Below are 21506 nucleotides of genomic sequence, written 5' to 3'. Positions count from 1 at the left end.
TGAATTGCCAAGATGAGAGTAGAAAATCAGTAAATGGAGAAGAAATCTTAATGTGTATTCCTACAGTGGTCCCCCGCCGTGTCAAGCTTGCTATTTTATACCCAAGTACCAGACATTTAAACAAAGAACTAAGAATTAGATGGTTTCACTACAGTTAAGGATATCTAATGAAGTTTATGCTGAAACAACTGCTTAGATTACTTTCATTTTTCTTCAAGAGGAAGCACAGAAAACCTCCTGGGAGAGAAAATCAGCACCAAATCCACTGAGGCACTAGAGCTGTATTTGACTAAATGGGACTGCAGGACCAGGCCAGCCTGAATCTGAGCTCTGTTTCAGGACACAATAACCCTACAGCATTTAGGCCTATTTGGTAGGATTGGAACATGCCCTTTCCCCAGATAACTGCAATAATATAACTTAAGTTTTTGGAAGTTTTCATCAACTCTCCCAAAACACTGCTGCAATAGGAGTGTTGCTGCAGGCACGAACCACTGGGAATACACAAGAGTCACTAAACTAACTCAGGATGCATTAGGGAAAATGTACATGCTGGGAAGTCTGTGGGTCAGCCCACTTTACACACCAGCAAGATGCACTAGTGCTTGGTTTTTGCAAAGCCTGTCCTGTCTTCATTAATGGTAAGTTCTTACTAAGAAAAACCATGTTACAGGTAAAGATAATGTATATGAATTTTAAAACACTGCCAACACATCTCAATTTTTTGGCAATGTTTCCATCTTGCCAGTTTCCATGACAGCTATAGAAGCAAAAGGTGACTCATCTTAAGACTACCCAGTTACATATTCTCCAATAAAAATACATTTTAAAGAGCGATATTTGGATTTAGAATTATTGTAAGAACAAAGCAAAAATCTTACAGCAGTACCTTAAGTGTGATTATAGTTGAAGAGAGTAATTCTGCAAATGTTATTGTGAGACATGCTGTTTAATCAAAACATACACTTTGTAAAATAAAATATTTATTCTCTTTGACTTGAACAACAAGTTTTCTTTTTTTTTTCTTTGAAAAAACCAAGCTTTTCTTCTAGTTCATCAGCATAAACACAATAAAGTGGATTATAAGATTGCACTGATGAAGGACAAATACCATTAGAGAAAAATACATGTCAGACAACAATAGTTACAGTCATGGTTATTTTTTATTCTTTCTTTTTGTTAAGTGGAATGTGGAACAGCAGTATTTATGCTGTTTCATTGCAAAACATTGGGAAAAAAAAGGATCAGTGAATAACCTTCTCTTCCACAGTGCAGGAAAAACTCACAAATGAGTTTAGTGAACATAAACTAGAACTGAAAAATTGCTGTGCTAGACATCTCAAAATGCTCCTGAACCACTCGTGTTAACAAAGACAGATAAGTAAGAGTGATAAGGTGATTTTCTAAAATAAAAGTACTGCATGATTACAGCTGGTTAGCTTGATATCGAACTCGGAGAAGGGAGATTTTGGCATTTAAGAGAAAGAGAATTAATCAGTATCCTTCAAGAGTCCTTTGATGAGCTAAATGAATACACAAAGCACCAGGACAGGTAATGGACTTCTGTCAGGTACATCACCTGATGTGCTCCAATTAGAAAGAACACAAACACTGCAACAAGCCTAGGCTGGGCTGTCACGACTTCAAGTAATTTCAGCATCTAAAGCATTGAAGTGGAACTGATTAAACAGAATTCTGTTTTTAAAAGAATTCTGCCAGAACTGGCAGCTTGATACTATTCTGTATTTCACTGATGAGCTTCAGACCACTGGTAAATGCCACCAAAAGCAAAACAGCTGCATGTCAGGGGCTGAAGTGGTAAGGAAAAACCAATCTTCCTTGATGGGTTAATTGGTCCCATAAGAAGGGGGGAGAGGAAGGAAAAAAAAAACCCCAATCAACCAACTAAAAGAAAAAAAGATGATGTTTTTCCACAGAGTTCCACATGAAATAAAAAAATCCCAAATCAAACTAAAAATCCCTCCAGGAATGCAGGACATGGGACTCAAATAAAATAAACAGAAGTCACTGTCATCAATGGCAGCAACTCTTTTTTTTCCGCCCTCCCCTTCAGCTCCCAGTGCATTACAGTCAAAGAAAAGAAAAGAAGCTATGTATTTATAAGCAGGATAGCACTGCGTAGCAGCTTTCTGGACCAGAATGATTTAAAAGAAAAACTAAAGAATTTGAAATCTTTCCAAAAGGATTTTTGAGCTAACTCAGCTTATCAAAAGACAATCAAGTTGAGATGAGTAGCATGAGATAACTCCACAACAAGAAAATAAGACAAAGGGCTATAACACTGACATAATAAAGAGATACAGAAAGTTTCAGGTTAAAAGTGAAACAGTTTGAAGCATGACTCTGTTCAATCAGTGGGATTAATCTTTCAGAGAAATTATGTTGCCCTCAAAATGAACCATCTCTGTATTTGCCAGTGAGCTGCTCACTACCAGACAGAGAGCATTCAGAGATTAAATGACTGAAAAACCTACTCTTGTCTTAAAGCTCAGGACATCACAGTGACTGCACTCAGTCAATTGTGCATAAAATGGGTAACAATTCAGGGCACTCCTCTGTGACTGAGAGAGATGCACAGGGATACAGGGTACATTTAGGAGCAAATGCATTAATCTGAAAATATATGTTTTCATACCTGAAAAACATTCCAAGAAGGAACACTTTTTAGCCATTATTATATTGAAAGAATATGACTTCACAGGTAAATCAGAAACTTGTACTTTGCTATGTAGACTCTGCATGGCATGACTCTAAGAAATGCTGCTTCTCACATCACAGCACATAATACATAAAATAGAGTATTTTTAGATCACCTCACTCTTCAGAGGAGACTGGAGATAGAATCTTGTTTAAAGATCTTGCTGCATTTGACTGTGTATAACCTCTACTCCTCAAGAGCAAGCAATATCAAGGCAATAATTACTCACAGGTTATATCCTTTATATCCCTTATAGCCTTCCATGCATTATTAAGTCATTAGATAGGCAGGAAGAAAATTAAAGATATTCTTATAACAGGAGAATAGTGCATTTTAGAAAGGTTTTTTTCTTTAAAAATGCTTTCTATTCAACCTAAAACTTTACACTATGCCTAAGATATTTCATTTAAATTAATGGTTTACATCATTAATTAACACTCCTACTGCAGAGAGACAACAATTAATTTCCTTCTTCACTGCAATGCACAGAGCTGTAAGCACCTCTCTGCTCCTAGCATGGCTATTTCACCTGTACATGAATTGCTCCTTTCTTCTTCCTTAAACAACACAGTAACCAACATTCCTTGTTTTCCTCCCTTTTCCTAAGTCATACGAATTTAATAAAGAAAGCCATGCTACAATTCTGGAAGTTACACTGTAAACCACCCCCTCTCCCCACATAGATTTGGGGAATTGTTGTGTCAATGCCAACTATGTTGCACCTTGAGAGTTTATGAGATGGAGAACCACAGCATTATCCTACGTTTTATAACAATCTAGATACAAAAGAAACCTGTAGTGGCACTACCACTTAATTTCCTGTCCTATGCTTATGGAACAAACCCACTAACTTGGCTTTCACTGTAAAAAATCATTTGTAGCATTAAGTTACAGCAATTACCTCTCCAAAGGAGATGACAGTTGTTAGCTTTTAAGATATTATATTTACATTCAGCCTTTAAACTGCTTGAGAAAAAGAGGCTTACTGTTTCTGTAATGCTTTACATTATCATTTGGTACCCTTGTAAATTCTGGCCTGTTGTGAATGATGTCAGCTTATTTTCATGACTAAGCCATATTACAGTCACAAGGAGTTTCTTCCCCTTAGGATGCTGCATGTAAGTTTACATGCACATGCTTTATGCATAATGTAAGTAAAATATGGAAAAAAACTCCCTAAAAATGCTGCTGGCAGCATATAATTTACAAAAGAAACAACTGAAAAGAATGGGAATGGGCTGACTCTTCAAATAATTATTGTTCAATACATTAAATATGAGACAGTATTGAAAGTGAGATATTAAAAAAATATCAGCCAATTTACCACTTATTATTCAGATGAGTGATTGCTCTCACCCACCTGTGGTATACTGACTTTTAGTTCCAGCACACTCAACAGGAGCAGAGGACTGAACTCCTGAGGACTGAATTTTTTTAAGCATATTGGATTGAAGACTGGGAACACCTAAAAAGGATGATTTTCCAGAGCAAACAGAATGCATGAACAAATGAAAGACGCATCAATCTAACTCAAACAAACATTGTTTCCTGGCTTGATATACAGTTTTTCTCCTCTCTCTTCATCTCTATGCCTGAAGAAATTAAACTGAATTAGTTAAACAAGAACAGTCCTCTTGTTCTAGAACTTATTTCATCATAGAAAAACTGTTACAGTTTCTATATCTCACTTGAAAAATCTCAATTATACATAGTTTATTACTATCCCACGTAGCAGGGAAAAACAGTGAAATTAGAGGTGAAGATGTGACAGCAAGCAGGAACTCCCTTGCAAAAAAGTTACTGCTGCTGCTGTTTAAAGTAAAGTTTAAACTCAATTTTAAACTCAGGGCAGAACAGCGATTCTAAGATCATGGAATATCAGCATTTATTTCCACATAAACTGTAGTGAATAAGAAGCTAAAATTATTTTTTTAAGCAAGGAGTCTGAAAGCATAAGTATTCTGAAGAGCTTGCTTTAGTCAAGCAGAATCTACCATAGTGGGAAGAACCTACTGAGTTAGAGAATCACGTTCCCTCAACTAACTTCAATGTTCTGTTTATACAGATTACATTTCAGTCACACATGCAATTTAATTCCACAATGGAACAATGAGATTTTATTTCCTACTGTCATCTATCCTCAGAAATAGCAATTCATACTCCCAAGCTACAGAGATGTGGCTTCTGAACTGTGAGTGGTGCCACAACCGAGCTGCTAACAAGAGGGCAGGTCCTCCACTTCTGCAGGAAGAAAAGAACACAGCCCATGAATGACCTTTGGCAGGACATCCTCGTTACATGCAATGTATGTCAATAGCTGTTTCAGACAGACTTACCACACCCAAAACCACTAGCAGGTATAACACCAGAACTTTCTTTATATGAAACCATTTATCAGTGCTAAGGAAACAGAAGAGCGATGTGCAATACTCTGAAGTTAATTTTACACAAAGACAATTTTATTTCCACCCAGTAAAAAAAAATAAAAATCATAAGTGTCAGAGGTAGTTGAGAGAGGCTGACAGGCTCCCTTAATCATAGGAAAAATCTATTAAAAACAGTGTACTGTTTTTTATAATTAGTAGGCTATCAAATCCTTGGAAATCAGATATTTTAAATTGGTTTTAGGTTTATAGTAGTATATAGGATTATTTTTTCCCTAGAATAGATGAAGCTGTTTCTGATTTCAGAACTGAAGCTTCTCTAGTCTCTCTTCTCTACATTTTGTGAAGAAACACTTTCAAGTTGCATTAGTTTATCTGTACCTCCTCTTTACACAGACTCTTTCACAAAGAAAAAGGGCACAAAATAAACCGAAGGCAGCAAAGCTGTTAAGGAATTAAAGCTGCAATGTGAGACCATCAGAAATATCTTGCTTATAATACTTTCCACATTTGGTGTTAGAAGAGGAGTAGGTTTCAAGTCAAGAGCACTAATTGTTCAAATAAGCCCTATCTTTAAGGACGTTCTACCTTCTGTTTACTAAGATACATATAAAGGCTTCTTAAAATCTGTTACTGCACGAAGATGAAGACACATAATTAACTTACAGACTGTGTTATGGATAATTTAAAAATAAAATCTAAAGGGTAAGAAGGTCCATAAAAAAAGTTGTCAGAAAAGAAGTTAGGCACAATTTATGTTCCTGAAGCTTCCATGTAACAGATGCTTAGAAGAGATGGGAAAAAAAGCAGCTGAAATGATAGGTAACAGACAAAGGTGCTGGTAACAGACAAAGGTGCTGTTCAGAAATATTAGAGGAAGCTGGAGAATTATGCTGAGTTAAGGTTTTTTTTGCAACAGTTTTGCTCACAGAAGCAAGGAAGAAAAGCATCAGTGAGCTGCCTGAAAATGCTGTTGTGGCTATGACTTACAGGAATGGCCTCTGGTATCGTGCTGGAGGAGCTGTAAGGCCCATAAAGGAAGGCTGGTGCATACTCATCTGTCACGGCGCTGGGAAAACTGCTTGGGCTGCTCAGGCTGCTGCCACTACTGCTGTTTCTGTTGTATAAGTTGTTGTTCAGTTCATGGTTTATTCTGTGTGGCAGCTGCAAGCTGCCATTCAGGTGACTGGAGATATGGCTTACAGAAAAACCTGTCCTAGAGGACGATGATGTCATTTTGCTCTCATCACCATCTGAAGCAGCATACAGGTTCCCTAGAGAACTGGCTAGTCTGGAGTTTATGGAAACGCTGAATGGAAAACACATGCAGGGAAAAAAATATTCACAAGGTATGTAGAGACAAATACAAAAATGCAACAAACAATTCAGAAGACATTAGGTGAATAACACAGACCATTCTGAAATAATCTGTGTTTGCACACAGGCTGATTTCTAGCTCCTAAGTAACAAAAAGCAGAATTCTTTGTAAGGACTTTCCATGTTTTGCTTATTCAAGCACTACACCATGACCAGCTTTCATCTCTGTAAAGCCATACATGCATGCAGGATATGGTATTAAAATGTTTAGGCAGTATCTGATTTACACTGAAGTAGTTTGTGTACATGGAACAATTTAAGAACTCCTCCTCTGTTTCTTGCTATCAGTTTTGTGATACAAGCCTTCAAGTAACCAAGGAGTAATATGACAAAATTTGAGACTAGAAATAGGGTGTCCTGAAATACTTCAAGCTGGTTATTCTGTTCAGGCAAATATTTGTGCACCTATTTATTAAAAATGCATCAATCATTCTGAGTGTCATTTAATATATATAATTACTTTGGACAATAGTTATTATTGCTAAATAGTAATAAATCAAGGGCTCATAAAAAAATTAATTACCACTCCATATTCTGAGAGTAATTGTATATAGACTACTGGGAATATCTACAAAACATCCATAAACTGAGATAAGTGAAAGAAATCTTGACAACCCACTTGAACAAGACAGTAGTATTTCTGATGCCACAATCCGTATAAAACTCTCAGACCAGAAGGATAGATTTTGGGTTTTGCTTGTTTTTTAAATCTGTAGGCAACTGAAGTTTGGCTAGTGGAACAGCAAATCACTGTAAGTAAATTTAAGTCTTATAGCCAAGAAGAGCAAACACTTAATAGGCTGCAGATGTGCAGACAACCACTGTAGGATACTGCAAGCATTTGTAGCAAAATAAGAAAAAGAAAAATACCTTTTAAGGTTAGAGCCAGGGGATGTGGAAATTCTGCTTATTCTTTCTGCAGATGGTGAAGTGACTGCCATCACTCTGGAGGCCTTCAGAGGAGATATGGATCCTTCTGTGCCACCGGAAGTATTCAGTCTAAAGAGTGCAGAGTTCCAGTGAGAAGCAAGATTTTATAATTAAAATACACATCTCCAACACATAATCTATCAGTACATAGATTGGTATTTTAAAAAGTGTGAATTCTCACATCTCAGAACTCAACAGCAAAAACTTCAGTTTGCCTGCTTTAACATATTTTTCAAAAAAACTTTCCAGTTATCCACTCCAAGTATTTTCCCTGCTGCACCTTATTAAAAAGCTACAAACTACTTTTCACCTTGATAATTTATGAAGGCCAAGTGTCCAATTTTTATAGATTTATTTTAAGTTTTATCATAAATTTTAGAACTCTAAATGTAAACTTCATTAAGAGTACTTTTTGAGCTTATAGAGCAAGTATGAGTACAAAAACCCAAAATTGTAGCTTTCATGAGGTCAGCATCATTTCCAAATGAAAATTTTCACAAAGCTGCATAGAACATGCAGCTCTTTCCAGGGTGGGATTCTTAATGACAAAATCCTTTATGTGTTGATAATGAGCTGTATGCATGTTACACTGGACTACTCAAATTGTTAATATTACAGCTATCCACGTTAATTAATTAAAAAAATTACTTTTCTCTAGCCCTAGATCAGGGGATACAGCAATCAGACCTTAAAGAATGAAAAAACTTGGGTACAGTTCTCCAACTACAAGCACAGAAGGAAAATGACATTGAGCAGCTTTAATTACACAGCAAGAAAGGGTAAAACATTCATTTCCAATGCTAACCATCTGGAGAAATCCAACTCAAAAATTCAGGTCACAAAACTGAAAAAAATGTGCTCTTTTCAGATTAATGCTTGATAATGATAGAAATTTTTTTCTTATGTATTTTATTTTAGATTCAATATGGTAAGGCATGCAATTTGCAGGTGTTTAAAAAGTTTGTTACCTGCCTATGCTCAGAAGTCTGAAATAGTGATCACATCAATTGATTAGCAATGATCCAAAACACTGAAAATTAAGACCCCAGTCAAGTGATATACATTTAGAACTAGAGTTTTAAAGTTAGTACCTGAAGTGTTGTGATATTGACCTGGTGTTCAGTTTCATGTCTTGCAGCCTAAAGAAACAAAAGCAGCAGTCTTTACCCAAGGATAAAAAACCTTTCCCCTTTGCCAAGTCATATCTGTGTGTCTCAGGTTGGCTTAAAATATAAAAATAAAGAGTTAGAATTATTGACAATTAGTCTTTTCATTTACAGTAAAAGAACAGAGTTACTTCAGGTTTCATTTCCAAGTTCACATTTTTATTGGTTCTGAAAAATTCTAAATTTCTGTAAGGAGTACAGAAGAGTAATCATAGAAAGAGAACTAAGTTTGATTAAGAATTTTGTTCAAGTTGTAAGTTCTAAAATACTAGATATAAATTTGAAAATGTTGAAGTATTTTTTACATTATCTTTTATTACTACACAGTAAGAAGGCATCCCTAAACAGGGAGGCAGAGGAGAAAAAAGGAGAGAAGAAAAATATTAACAAACCAAATCTGCAACTAATAGATACATATCTGGAGAAGTTTCCACCACAGAAGGTGGTACAGGTAGTACCACTGCCTTTAACAAGGTCAGGTACTTGACATGGATCTGATAGCACAGACAGAATTTAAAACTGTAAATTACCTCAGACTGGTATAATTACCTCAGAGCTCCAGTTGTAGCAGAACAAGGCTGTCTACGACTTTTTAAGGCATTCAGCTTATCTCCCTGGGTTATCCCATTCTGAGCTTCCACATCTTTGTCTTCAGAATCATTCTGGGAAACAAAAGCATGCGAGCAGGGGAATCTATCAAATCCTAGGAGCAGTGTAGTTGGAAAGCACTGTCTCCCTTCCCAAAGATCAGAACCCAGAAGGCTGCTTTAATGTCTTCTGCAGACATGGCACTACTCTTTGCATAGTTCAGGCACATTAAATGTGCCTCTGTACAAACACACTCACATAGGGCTTTTGCAGAACCTGACCTCAAAGTTCACAATGCTCAAGCCTAATGCCAGCATTTATTTACCTCAAGAAGTCTGTTGGACATTGATACACACCTGCATTCTTATTAGTTAAAAACTGGAATACACTGACTTTTTGTTTCCCTTCATTCTCAAGAAAACAACTGAAAATCCTAAAAGAATGATTTGAAGTAATGCAAACCTTTGGAAGCTTGAAAAATTACCTATAACAATTTTAAATATTCCTTGATCTTTCTTATTAAGTGGAGATTTGTTCTAAAAATATTTAGAAGTTACCTATAGCTAGTAATTAAAAGCTCAGCTTCAGTTTGCTTGAAATTTTTCCTTAGAACACTTACCTCCTTGAACTGATCCAAGTCTTGTGCTTTGTTCAGACTGTCACTGATGGAAATGTCATTTAAGCCACTAAGAACTCTGTTAATGTTTCCATCAACTCCTCTCTGTATCTGCTTCGACCGGATGAGATCTCCCTCCCGCCATAACATTGCTTGCTTCCTTCAGGATACAAAACCAAAGCCACTCAGATCAACACATTTGCATACATATAAAAAGCCATATGAAAACATGCCACGCTTACAGACTGCCAACATTTGAATCTTCTGCACATCATCATCTGGAAAAATAATTTACATGTCTATCACAAAAAAATTTTAAAACCTCAAAACTTAAAAACAACAGAAACCCCTTCAGAATCACCACATTAGTCTGTAGTCATAACAGTACTAAAACTTCATTTTCTCAAATCCTTCTGGGGAAAGAGGTTAACTAAACAGGAATTTGCAATCATATTTTAAAGGCTCTTAAAGTGCAACTTAAAAATAATATTAAAAAATGTTTTTATATACATCATGTGTAGCATAACTGATGATACAGAACTTTGTAACTTACTAGTGTGAGGTTTCTGGATACAGATGTTGTGCAGTGAAACTACAGCTGACCTGTGCAGTGCAAGTGGATGTAGTCATGTAAAGTTCACTAGGACTCTAGTACTGACTTTCAGAAACTGAAAAAATATATCTTTCACACAGGTGATAAAAATAATAAGAATTTGTTTGCTACAATGTGCATGGGAAGAGCAGACTTTCTGGATGAGTCTGCATTACTCCTCGATAAGGAAGTTTGCTGGGTAGGTACCAGTCATGCTAGCTCCATCCAAGAACTGAGACCCTATCGCATACTGTTGAAAGAACATCGAATTCCTATACTGAACAGAGAAGAAAACAGTGAGGAATTACATCAGAATACACTTTCACTGGAAACTTTTGTTTGGAAACAAAATATTATGGCAAACCTTAAGAGCTAATGGTTCTGAGCCAACTGCCTAAGCTTGCTCAATAATAAATGCAAAAGGTAAGCACTTCAGAAAGATTTCACTTCATCCCTAGTAAACACCACAAGAAGGCAGAACAAAGGGGTGGGGGGAGAGGGAGTGCCACTTAGTCCACCTAACAGAAGTAGCCTAGAAAACATACTTGAATTTAAATACCATTGAAATCTTCCAAGATTATTGTACATGCAGTAACAAATTGATCCGATACACATTTAAGTGGAAAAGCTTCTATTAAAAAAAACTCCTAAATTAGTCAAATCTTTCTCATCAAATCTCTAAGAGCCTAGGAGATTGGGCTTTGACACCTTTGAAGCTGTGCAGGTCATTTTTAAGAGTGTATTATCCAATCATCAACACTGGCTGAAGAAGACTAATTTGGCTCCAGTGAACACCTGTAGTTTGTGATCTGCAGTATTTTGAATAATAGCAAGTCACCTCTCAAACAGAGGCAAGTCCACTTAGTTGCACTGGAAAATAAATAAAACCCCTCATTCATGCTCTACTTCTCTTGAAGTACAGTAATACCTCTTCCTCTCCAGTATCCTATGGATTTTAGGATGCAAGGCTGGTGCATCTTTTACAGTATTTACACACTATCTAGCAGAGGTGATGAATCTTCTTTTCCCTATTTGTAGTGGAATTTCTTAAAATGTTTTGTCCCATAAAAGTGAAAATGCCTCCAAGTAAATATTACCATGCCATCAACTCAAATATATCAGCATAACCACAACAATTGTAAATGGACAACACAGAAACCACTATAACATTAAACTTACTGTCTGCATCACTGTCATTCATTCCCAGTGAGGACCAGATCTGAAGCTGTATTAAAACCATGCATTTGTTTGCCTACAACTACTAGGTCCAAATGAGAAATGTTTCATACATCATGCTGAGGAATCTGATGGAGATCATAAGCTTTCTACCAAGTACTTATTTAATCTTTAGTTACAATAAAGTAAAACCATACAAATGGTACCACTTCAAGATTAATTTTAAGAGCCACAGAGGATATATAAAATATTTAAAGACTCTTCTTTCAATGGTAATATTTAATAAATCCTATTTGTTGATTTAATCTTTTGCCCATATCTGTCCACTTCCAAAACATTTTACTAATTCCTAAATTCCTCAGAACAGAAACATTCAGTCTTGAGGCCCTGTGCCCCCCCTCTAAGGGGACAAAATGCACAGAACTCCAGAGAAGCTGACTGCTTCTGAATAACTCAGATCTCAACCCCCTATTAACTAACCTTAAATCTATTGAACAGGCAATAACTTACAAGTGTCAGCAGACAAATTAGATCCTATACAGAGTGCAAGATGGACAGGGATGGAGAGGAGCAAAGCAGGTACATATATATGTATACATACTCTTCCAAGAAGTGTTGCTGGGGTCCTATAATAGAGCCTGGGCGACATATTCTTATCCAAGCAATGGCTTCAGCATGTGTGAACTTGTAGTGCTTCATGATGTAACAGGCAATCAGTGTTCCTGTTCTTCCCAGGCCAGCTACAGAAACACAAGTATCAACAGCCACATGTGAAGGGATGAGCATTCCAGAATTATCAAATAAAAGTATGGGTTGTAAGAAAACTTCCATGCAATGTTATTCACCGTATTAATATTTGAAGACATAATTTCTGATTCAGTGTCCTATTTATCACATAATTCAATTTCAATGCTAGATAGAGATACAGGGACAAATCTTTGATACTTCAGAAAAATTAATGTTTAAAAGAACACCTGCAAGAGTGATCACTCGTGGCACTTGAAAAATTCTACTCCAAACTTTGTTTAAAAAAGTCAATATTTTTTAAAAAGCTGTGATCAAGCTGGATACCAACTTCATATTTATGATACCAGTAAAAAACCATAATCAAGGCACCTTTGAGAGGCCAGCACAAGTACCTAAAAACCATGGTGCAAATACATCACATCTCAACAGAGAGCAGCTCAGTGGCTGGTTCTTTTTGAATCAGTTTTGTTGTGAAACCAGCACATAAAACTATTCACTGCTATTTGTATAAACAGCAATTATACCAGTGTATAATTTTAGATATTCATAGTCTAAAAAAATTTAACCCATTGCCCAACAAATCCCAAACTAATCCTGTTTTTATGGGGACAACAGAGACACAGAGAAATTAGCTTTTACTATCAGTAAAATCTCAAACTACAGAGTGAGAATTAATCTCTTTCTAGCTCTGTGTCTCATGTACTAGTAAAGTGTTTCCCCATTTAAACCTTATTTCCCACAAATACAGTATTTGTAAATTCAGTCTCACAGCAGCCTGCTATTGTTTATGCACCAACAACTATCCAAATGGAAACTGCCAAGCAGCCAGACATCTCTGCTGACAATTCTATACACAACTACAAGCTCTTTACATTTAACCACTAACTCTGACTTTTTTGGAAGTGAACATGATTTAGGCAGGATGAAGGTAGAAGTTCACACATAGTGAGGGTCCATAATTGTACCTTGGAAGACAAGCTCTGAAAACTCATTTAAAAGGCAAAGTATTGATTTCATTTCTTTCCTCCAACATTCTGCTAATGTACAAACTTCCCATTACAATCTTTTGCAATTAGCTGTTCTATCTCATCTGAGACAAGCGGTTTCTAGAGTAATAGCTGTGCTCAGAACATCTCTGCAATATAACTCTGCCTGAGTTAACTGTTGATTTAACACTGTAGTAAATTATTTAGGGTGGTATAAAAACTAAAAAGAACATGATTGTTGATTTGCTTGCTAAATGGTCAGACAAAAGACCAAAAATACTTCAGTGCAGAAAGTACATCTCTAACTCACTACCAAGTATGTTATATTCCTTTAGCAGCTAAGCCTGGACAATAATTTACTAACAATTTCCTGCTAATCCATGGTTTATACTTTTATTTAGCCAATTAGGGGATGCCCAGCTTATCAATGCCAAAAATTCTGGGTTCTAGCAACAATAACAACTTGTTGGAAAATAAACCTGTTTATCTTTGATATGCATATTTATTGTTCATGGGAAAATTATGAATAGTATTACTCTTGCTTCTGATCAGACAAGACATTTGTCTCCACAATGTCCTTACACAACTCTAAACATAAATCAAGCTGAACTCTTAAAAGCCTTTGTTACTCTCTCTTGACTAAGTATGTTTTGTGCATTTTCTGGCTGGTTTGCTGAATTAGGCTGGTTTGAAATGCTGGCATCACAATAACTCACATCAACTTGAAATGTGGAATTCATACTCCACAGAAAAATGTAGAATAGTCAAAAAGCACAAAGAAAACCTTTTAGTGTTTTCCATTTCCTAGCCAATTATCATAATGCTGTGAAAGCATAATGCAAAAAAGAAACCTACATCAACTAAAATCTCAAGTTTTCAAGTCATATTAAAAAAAACCCCACACAACAATGAACAACAGATTGTCAGTTCCTGTAAATAACAGTGTGGGATGTAAGGACTACATACACACAGGAAAATAACAAATATTTGGCATATATTTAGTCAAGCACCATAAAGCATTATTACTCTCATAATCTTGAAGTGCTTTTAAATGCTGTATTTCTGGGATACACTCTATGGATTTATACTTATTTGGAACTTCAGTCAGAAATGAACGGGTGCACATACCTTTACAATGTACAGCAATGGCACCATCAGCATTTTCACAGATGTTCAGGAACCTCTGGACTATACTGTCACTTGGTGTGCTGCCATCGATGAAGAACAGATCATAATGCTCAAAACCAGCATCAGTAAAGCGTTTTGCCTCATAAATCTTTTTGTTTAGTCTTATGATTGATGTGACGTTATGCTTCTTGAAATAAGGAAAGTAGGCTTCAGGTGCATGAAGAGGATAACCTACAAAAAATATAAAGCCACAATCATTCAATGCCGTAGGTTCATGAAGTTCAAAATCCCACCAAACAAAATAGCCCCTGAAAACTTTTTGAATAATAAACACACTAATACTAAAAATGCTTTAATACTTTATTCAGAATAGACATTTTAAGTGACATAAAAAATTGTCCAAGAAATGCTCATTAAGACCACTTTTATTATAAAAAGTATGAGGAGGCGAAAAGTTAAAACACAATCTATGTGAAACTCTACTGTCTCAGATTAAGTCCCCATTCTTCTCTGCATTTCAGAACAGCTGTTTATCTAGAGTCAAGCTGCAGATCAAAGAATAAAAGCATGCTTGAAGAGTAAACTCTGTTTTTATAGAAAATAGATTGCTCATCAGTATTATGGACAAGAGAAACAGTCAAAGGATAAACTCCAGTACCAAAAATATTCCTGTCCTACTGGGAAGTAAGAGAGATTTATTGCCTTGATTCTCAGTTGAGAGACAAAAGGATCCTCTAGATGAGGATGGGGGGACAGGCAGGGAGGTCAATGACCAACCACAGGGAGGTCAATGACCAACCACAAGACAGCTGCTCAGGACAAGTCACACACACATTAGTAAATGCAATTTGAGTCACAAGATAATGAGAAAAATGTAGCTTTGTAATGTGTACTTGCAATCATCTGGGAGAGGATTATTTATCGTTTCATAACTGGATTTTAAGTGGGTTAATTTAATAATTTTCAATTATACATGTTATAAATAAAACACAGGTTTTCCAAATTCCGTGGGAAATGTAAGTAAATTTAGAAAAAATCCTGCAAGAAAGGGCTGCAACAATGATTGGGGAAGAAACCCAAACCAACCAAAATATTTTCTTTCTGGCTTTTGTTTAAATTTTCAGTGGACACTTTGTAACCGGCAGCATTTCAGTCATAGAAGAAACATGAGCGAGCAGAAGAAGGGGATGGGGAGAGCAGGTAGATATTCAGAAAACATTCTCACATAAACAACCAAATGTGACACAAATAATATAGTCACAGTCAGAAAACCCCTGATGGTAGTATTTAAATGACTGATTTTCCTTTTAGCTGGACCAAATCTCTACTTTCCCTGTCAGTCAAGCAGTCAAGTTTTTTCTTTTTTATTATTCCACTTGAATCACATACCCCAAGTATCTTCAGTAGGAAAGGCAAGGTTCTTTTAACAGTCTTTCCTGGTCTGTTTCATCAAACTCTATTAAGAGTCTTCTGTGTTTAATGCAACTCACCTTTAGTTCTGCACACTTACTGTACCAGGTGTCAGGTTCCAGGAGGACAGCAAGTGACCTGAGTCTCTCAGGCACTTTGTCACAGGATGAGAAGTTACTGACTGTTAGAAGAATTCAAATTCTTCTGGCAAAGAAGAATTCCAAAACTTTTTGAATTAAATTTTGTGAGCATATGTAAAATGCTCACCAGATGATTATTTCTGAAGATTAAAACTGATGTATAACCCTCTAATACATTCTGATTTTTTGCTGTGATCGTTTTACGTGCTGGAAAAATAAGATCATAGGACAGCATTAAAACATACACCATACCATTTTCAAGTTTGCTTTTCGGGTGTGGTCCACTAAAAGCCAAAAATTTTCCTGGAATAATCCAGTTGAAGTCACCATTTTCCACTCGCTACAAAAATTTCAGAAAAGAAACATTTTAATATCTGTATATACAAGGTAAAAAAATTACTCACGATTTTATTTTACTTCTTGTGGAATTAAAATGAAACACCTGAAATGTAATTAGCTAGCTTAACTATATGGGACAAATTAAACAAGCTGCTTCTCAGATCTTAATAAAATGAAATGTAAACAAAACTTGCTTAAGTTTTCCAATAAAAGCAGAAAGATCCTTTATGCAAAATATTTCTCCTTGAGAGGGTTCACTGTTTCAGGACACCTATTAATAACACTGGCAAACACCACCATTCTTCTATGTTTTAATCAAAAATTATGTAAAAGGGCTTTCTCGTGAGGCACTAGCTAAAAAACCCAATTCACAGAAAACAAATTAAAAACCAATTAGCCTTCAAAACAATTACTCTTTCCCTGTAGAAGCTGAAATTTACATATTGGCATACGCTCTGATGAGCCAGTAATCACAGAAGAAAAGTGTAAATTAAATAAAGAGACTAGATTTTAATAAACTTTCAAACTATGACATTTTGTATTTCTTGCTCACTTTCAAACGAAAACCTAAAAAGGCTCTTCAAATTCTGTCACTGCTGAAAATGAAAGCTTCTTTGGAAATACATAACATGAACTGTAGCTCCAAACTGCCTTCTTTTCTTTCTTTAATTGAAGACTGCTCATTCCTTGTTTGGCAATGCAGTTATTCTCAGCATGACTTTTAAGGACATGGCACTCGGTTCAGCTGCAATATTAAGCTTGTGTTCTTAGCTCTCAGCTCATCAGAACATCCTAATGAGTGAAAGGTTCTGATAATGGACATCACTGTAATCAATTCAGCAACTGTTTGCTTAGCTGAGCCCATTAGGCTTGCTCCCAATGTCCCTACACAATGGAAACTCCTGGAAATTACCCAGGTTGCATAAGGACTAGAGAACCAAGCTCAGTGCCAAGGCAGGACCCCTGCCCCCCACCAGACAGACTGACATCTCAGCACTGCAGCACCCCATGTCCCTTAATGGAAGAAGTCCTAGTCAGTAAGCTAAAAATACTTCTGTATTTCTATCACCAGTTTTATTTGTGGATGAAGTTCCTTATAGTTCCAGGGGTCATGGTGAATAATTTCAGTTTTTATCAATATGGGTGTCTCTGTATATGTGTGCATGTGTATGCTTGACACTACATGCAAACATCGTTATTACTAAAAACCCAATCAGTAATTTACTTCCAGTCCAACAAAAGGGGAATTAGCTGCCTTTATAAGATAGTAAGATGAAAGAACTATGAACACAAAACAAAATTTCCTTTTAGCCTGCTCCATTTAAGTTGTATGCAACTTTTGTCTACAAAATCACACATTTGAAGACCTAACATAGCAAAAACCTGTAACATGGAAAGTTTTTGAAATATAGCACGGGACATAACTAAACATAAAGCTGACCATGATGTGTGAAAAAAAATAAGACATACCAAAATATGAACAAAAATTTAAAGACGATTCCAAATTCTTGCTTGTTAAACTCAGCAAACAGCATACTATAAACATCGTTCACACATATGTACTTTGCACATGCTAAAATAATGTTAAGCCTTAAACAAGATAATGGGATAGCTTTAGTCAATTATTTTAAGACTCTTTTTCAAGCAGACTAACACCTACTATACATACAGAATTTCAAACTACCATTTGTTTTTAGAACAAATTCTTATTTTTGTACATGGGGTAAGCAAAAAGCAGCAATTTCATATTTGAAATTTTAGTTCCTGTTCATTTAATTTCGGTAATTCTGCAAAGGCTATACCAATTTTTGAACCTAATCATTATGGAACATTGCAGGATACAGAAATCCTTCTACAAATGCTTTCAAGTTTAGTGAAATAGGCAGATTTGTGGTACAGACTGTCTACTGCAGACACCTAGTGCATAGACGTGCTGTCAATTAACTTTTTCCACTGTTTATTCCTCTTCACTTTCGTGAACAATTATGACGCATTTCAGTATGTACCTGAAATACATACAGCTATAGGAAATGCTTTTACAATTGAGATTTTTAAACTTAGCAACTTTATTCTCAAAACTTCCAAGTTTTCTGAAACATGCAATAGAGCGGAAGAATGTGGGAAGAATATTGGCTACAGTAAAACAACACAAGTTTAAAAAGAGAGTTAAATTTATATTCAAATATTTAGTGCACCTCTAGTTTACATATCTCCTTAACCAATACAGCTACAGGTGTTTATGTGTTCCAAAGACAGTGTCCAATAAATGAAATGATTGCCACTGACTTCAGTAAAAACCCCTTTCTTGGGGTGAGACCTGGTAGACAAAGACCATGCAACTCTTTTGGACCAGATGTGCATATGCCTTCTGTGCCTGAGATTTCCTCTGCACACAGCCCAGTTCACAAGTACAGCATGGCATATTTTAAAGCTTAAGATGTAGCTTAAGATAACTTTTTACTACCAGCAGATAAAGGTGTGTATGTTACAAAGTCCTAGAAGCATCTAGAGCCAACCAGAGTACCTATACCTAGGTTGTAGGAAAGTTGGCAGAACAGTGAAATAAATCTGTTAGCTTCCTGGGACTTCATTAGGGAAATATTTTGGATGTATTTCCTTTACTAGAATTTCAAATAATGCATCCTTACTAAAAGAACCCTCAAAATCTGCTTCATCTCTGTGGTTGTAAAAAATTTGTCATATATTTGGGACTAACAGGAATGAAAGAAGGAGCTAACAAGTGCTGAAAGAAAACATTCTGTGGGTCAGCTGAGAAGCCTTGGATTGTATCCTGGAAGAAGGCTGGGAAAGCATGAGAGAGGTCCCAGAAGCCAGAAAGGCAACAAGGAAACAGTGGATTTATGATATGGTGCACTGAAATTGCAAGGAATCCTGCATGTTCTTCAACAAGAGCAGATAGGTTTCCATGTACATACCTTCATATGAACACTGGGTTTTACTCAAATTAAAGCGTGTTTCCAGTATGTTTTAAGGTGGGGGATGCTGAATACTCTTATTTTAGGTAACTCAAAACACATTCAATTCATTATTAAATGTACAAACCTCATAGTGTTCATATTCATCCACATCAAATGTCTTAAAGTCAAAAAATCCATGCTGCAAGGCCTAAAAGGCAACAAGGTGTCAGTTTACACTGAAATACAATATATAATGTCATTTTATAATACTTATTTTGAGCAAAACTAAATCCCTAAATGTTTGTGGTTGTAGCTTATTGAAGCTTTTACATTAAGACAACATGACATTTTGCACAGATTAACAACACATACCACAAAAACCAACGATGTCACTGAATCAAGTCAGGCTCATTATTTCCCCTCCAAAGACATGAGAATGGGACACAAGGCTGTTGCATATCACTTAAATTGTAACATTGATTCTACACACCCCACCTTGTGGGGTTTTTTCTGTAAGGCAGATGACAAGTTATAAAAGCAATTCCCTTTTTGTCATACCCTCATTTAGTGATTCCTATGCCAAATGTATTTTCATGCAATTGGACATAACATTGAACACTGAGAGTTTATTGATTTTCTGCACTTAGTATGATACTCTGGTTTTACTACCATAATACCTAGGATAAATGGCATATACAGAATGCAGTGCCATGAATAATATGTATTTTATTATTTCTTTTAATACACATTTCAGAGGTACAATAAAGTCCACTAGACTACATTAGACAGTATTTATTACAGGATTGAAAGAAGTTTTGTATTTGGTTATTTTTATTATTATTAATTATGCCACTTTTGGACTTAAGATTTGTATATAATCACCATATTGAAAACACTTCTATGAATATGAAATTCATAGCCAATATTTATTCCAAATTAATGGAAGACATTTCTGCAGCATATATTTATACTGAACCAATTGCATTTTGAAAAACATAGATATTGCACAAAACTCTGGAATTAAGGTGTGATAAGAACACATCACAGATCTATGATTTAAAACCAATAATCAGACTGCCATTGTTTGCTACATACAGGCCATTTTTTAAAGACAAATGAAAAATAGCTTTGTTATAGACCAAATAGGCTCAGTGACTGGACCTAAGATGAAACCTAAAATACTGAGAGGTTGTCTGATTTTGAAAAATGTATTTCATTGAAGCATGGCTGGCTGGCTGCACTCCACAACTTGCAGGCCCCCTGAATAACATGTGTATGACATACACACATACAAACACCCAATTTATCCAGGTAAACTAAGACTACTTTCAATTAAGGCATATGTTTTCTGGCCGAAGTGTTTTAACTTCTGTAGGTGAACTAGACAAAAATTAAATAATAAATTTTATGAGAACAAAGGAGGAAAAACTGATTCTCACAGTCCTTTTGATGTATTAGCTGCAGATAAATTACAGTGATTGCACTGACTACTTCAGATCTTCAGATCTGTAGAAAGCCTCACAAATTACAGTCTTGCTGGTAACTGACAGCTCCTTTCCCACCCCCACAGAACTAAAAATATTAAGCTTGATCTCTTTTTCCAATTTTTAAAAAACAAAGTGTTTTGCCACTTTTAAAAATTACAAGTGGTCTATAAAATATCTGTACAGCACTGTTCCCATAGCCTGCTCCCTTCACCAAGAACAATGAGAAATGATCAACAAAATTTAAAGGTCCCCAATTAAGAACTGATGTAAATTTTTTTTAAGAGAACAATACTGGAGCTTAATAGCTCAGGACTACTTAAAGTGACACATCAAACCACTAGTAAGATAGATTAATTTCCACTGGTTTTAAAAAATTTTGAAAATATCAGTGTCAAACACAAGTGTTTTGAGGAAAGCAGGGGCCAAGTACATGCAAAAACTGTTCTGATTAAATCAGAGATTTAAGATTCCTAGGTATCTGTTTCACTTGACCTCATCAGCCTGTCATTCCCTCTCACCAGTGGTTATAAATGATCTATCAGCACACACAGCACAGTGTATTGCATTAAGAGCTGTCCCCAGCCAGGCCTGGTGAATTTTCATGTTCTACTTCATGAGCTGAAGTTCAAAAAGCTGTCAAAGGCCAGGCCAGGCAGTCAAAGTGCAACCTTGCTCTGCCATCAGTACTCAAACACACGTCTCAGTAACTTAGGTTTCATCACTACTCACTCACAAATCTGCTCTGAAATCAGGTTTTATAATCTATTTAAACAGTATTTTTCTTCATGTTTTAAAAATCAATT

General features: G+C 35.9%; 1 protein-coding gene across 6 annotated transcripts in view; it reads right to left on the bottom strand.

Annotated features, from left to right (window-relative positions):
- The window catches only part of CDC14A (cell division cycle 14A), a 50695-nt gene that overhangs the window by 3926 nt on the left and 25263 nt on the right, over window positions 1–21506 (bottom strand). For 3 of the 6 annotated variants that reach the window (XR_010366287.1, XR_010366284.1, XR_010366286.1), the window contains 10 exons: window positions 19362–19424; window positions 16212–16299; window positions 14410–14640; window positions 12150–12288; window positions 9784–9940; window positions 9126–9238; window positions 8502–8549; window positions 7351–7479; window positions 6094–6412; window positions 4080–4960 (listed from right to left, as the gene is read on the bottom strand). Coding sequence is in view for 2 of the 6 variants with exons in the window: in XM_064428072.1 (XP_064284142.1) it covers window positions 6094–6412; window positions 7351–7479; window positions 8502–8549; window positions 9126–9238; window positions 9784–9940; window positions 12150–12288; window positions 14410–14640; window positions 16212–16299; window positions 19362–19424 (1287 nt within the window). In the remaining 4 variants the exon portion in view is untranslated. The remainder of the gene's footprint in view (window positions 1–4079; window positions 4961–6093; window positions 6413–7350; window positions 7480–8501; window positions 8550–9125; window positions 9239–9783; window positions 9941–12149; window positions 12289–14409; window positions 14641–16211; window positions 16300–19361; window positions 19425–21506) is intronic. The other 3 variants (XR_010366285.1, XM_064428072.1, XM_064428073.1) reach the window with 3 other exon arrangements.

The sequence above is a fragment of the Passer domesticus genome, chromosome 7 (genome assembly GCF_036417665.1).
Source record: "Passer domesticus isolate bPasDom1 chromosome 7, bPasDom1.hap1, whole genome shotgun sequence".
NCBI classification, from domain to species: domain Eukaryota; kingdom Metazoa; phylum Chordata; class Aves; order Passeriformes; family Passeridae; genus Passer; species Passer domesticus.
This window is presented reverse-complemented; position numbering and strand designations above follow the sequence as displayed.